At 63.2% G+C, this 982-nt stretch overlaps 1 protein-coding gene across 1 annotated transcript in view; it reads left to right on the top strand.

Annotated features, from left to right (window-relative positions):
- Positions 1-61: 61 nt before the first annotated feature.
- Positions 62-982, top strand: part of LOC104492177 (conserved oligomeric Golgi complex subunit 1-like) — a gene marked incomplete at both ends in the record, with an annotated part of 2,414 nt that continues 1,493 nt past the window's right edge. Inside the window, 3 exons of the mRNA XM_010134696.1 lie at positions 62-243; positions 571-741; positions 820-973. Coding sequence (XP_010132998.1) covers positions 62-243; positions 571-741; positions 820-973 — 507 coding nt within the window. The remainder of the gene's footprint in view (positions 244-570; positions 742-819; positions 974-982) is intronic.

The raw sequence follows: 982 nt of genomic DNA, 5'->3' as shown, positions 1-982 counted from the left end.
GGTTGTCACGTAACCTGGTCAGGCACCGAGACCAGCGACTGTCCACCTCATTCCCCTCCAGATCCACCATCCTGCAGGAGAGCAAGTCCCTGCTGAAGAGCCAGACCGTGTCGGACCAGGCGGTGGCAGAAGCCCTGTGTGCCATCATGCTCCTGGAGGACAGCTCTCCGCGCCAGGCCCTCGCCGACTTCCTTCTGGCCCGGAAACTGGCCATTCAGCAGCTCCTCAACCAGCCGCACCACGGTCAGTACGACTGGGCTGCCGCCTTTCTAAAGTCGGGGTAACCCCCCGCGCTTCACCTCCCTCTTGTCCCGCAGACGAGCGGGTGGGTTAGTCCCATAAAGCTCCTGCCGGTGGGGACGCAGCCACGCTGCGCTGCTGCAGCGGTGTGGCCCAGCGATAAAATGCCACCAAAACTACCAGTGCTTGAGGCATTAGACCAAGCCCATCTGTAACAGGGAAGCAGATGGTGCCTGGGACTGGATCCTTTCCCTCCAGCCCTTCCCTGGAGGTTTAAGTGCTGACACCTCTGGAAAGGAGCTGCCTTCGCTGAAAGGCCTCTCTCTGCAGGTGCGGGGATAAAAGCTCAGGTCTGTTCGCTGATGGAGCTGCTGACCACCACCCTGTACCAGGCCCACGCTCTCTTCTACACCGTGCCTGAAGGGACGCCGCCGGATCCTGCCCTGCCCTGTGGCCTGCTCTTCTCCACCCTGGAGAGCAGCACAGGCCAGCAGCCAGCAGGTCAGCACCCAGCAGCACCGGCTTCGCGGGCAGGAGGCTCCCCCTGCGCTAGGCTGATCCCTGACCGTGTGCCTGCAGGGAGAGGGGGGGTTCTGGAGGAGGAGGTGACGCTGAGCAGCTGGTTCCGGTACCTGCCGGAGTCGGTGGTGGAGTTCCGGCCTGCCCTGCGGACCCTGGCACACCCCATCAGCCAGGACTACCTCAGAGACACGCTGCAGAAGTGGATCGCCATGTGAGTGCG

The sequence above is a fragment of the Buceros rhinoceros genome, unplaced genomic scaffold, assembly GCF_000710305.1.
Source record: "Buceros rhinoceros silvestris isolate BGI_N320 unplaced genomic scaffold, ASM71030v1 scaffold22594, whole genome shotgun sequence".
Lineage (NCBI taxonomy): Eukaryota > Metazoa > Chordata > Aves > Bucerotiformes > Bucerotidae > Buceros > Buceros rhinoceros.
This window is presented reverse-complemented; position numbering and strand designations above follow the sequence as displayed.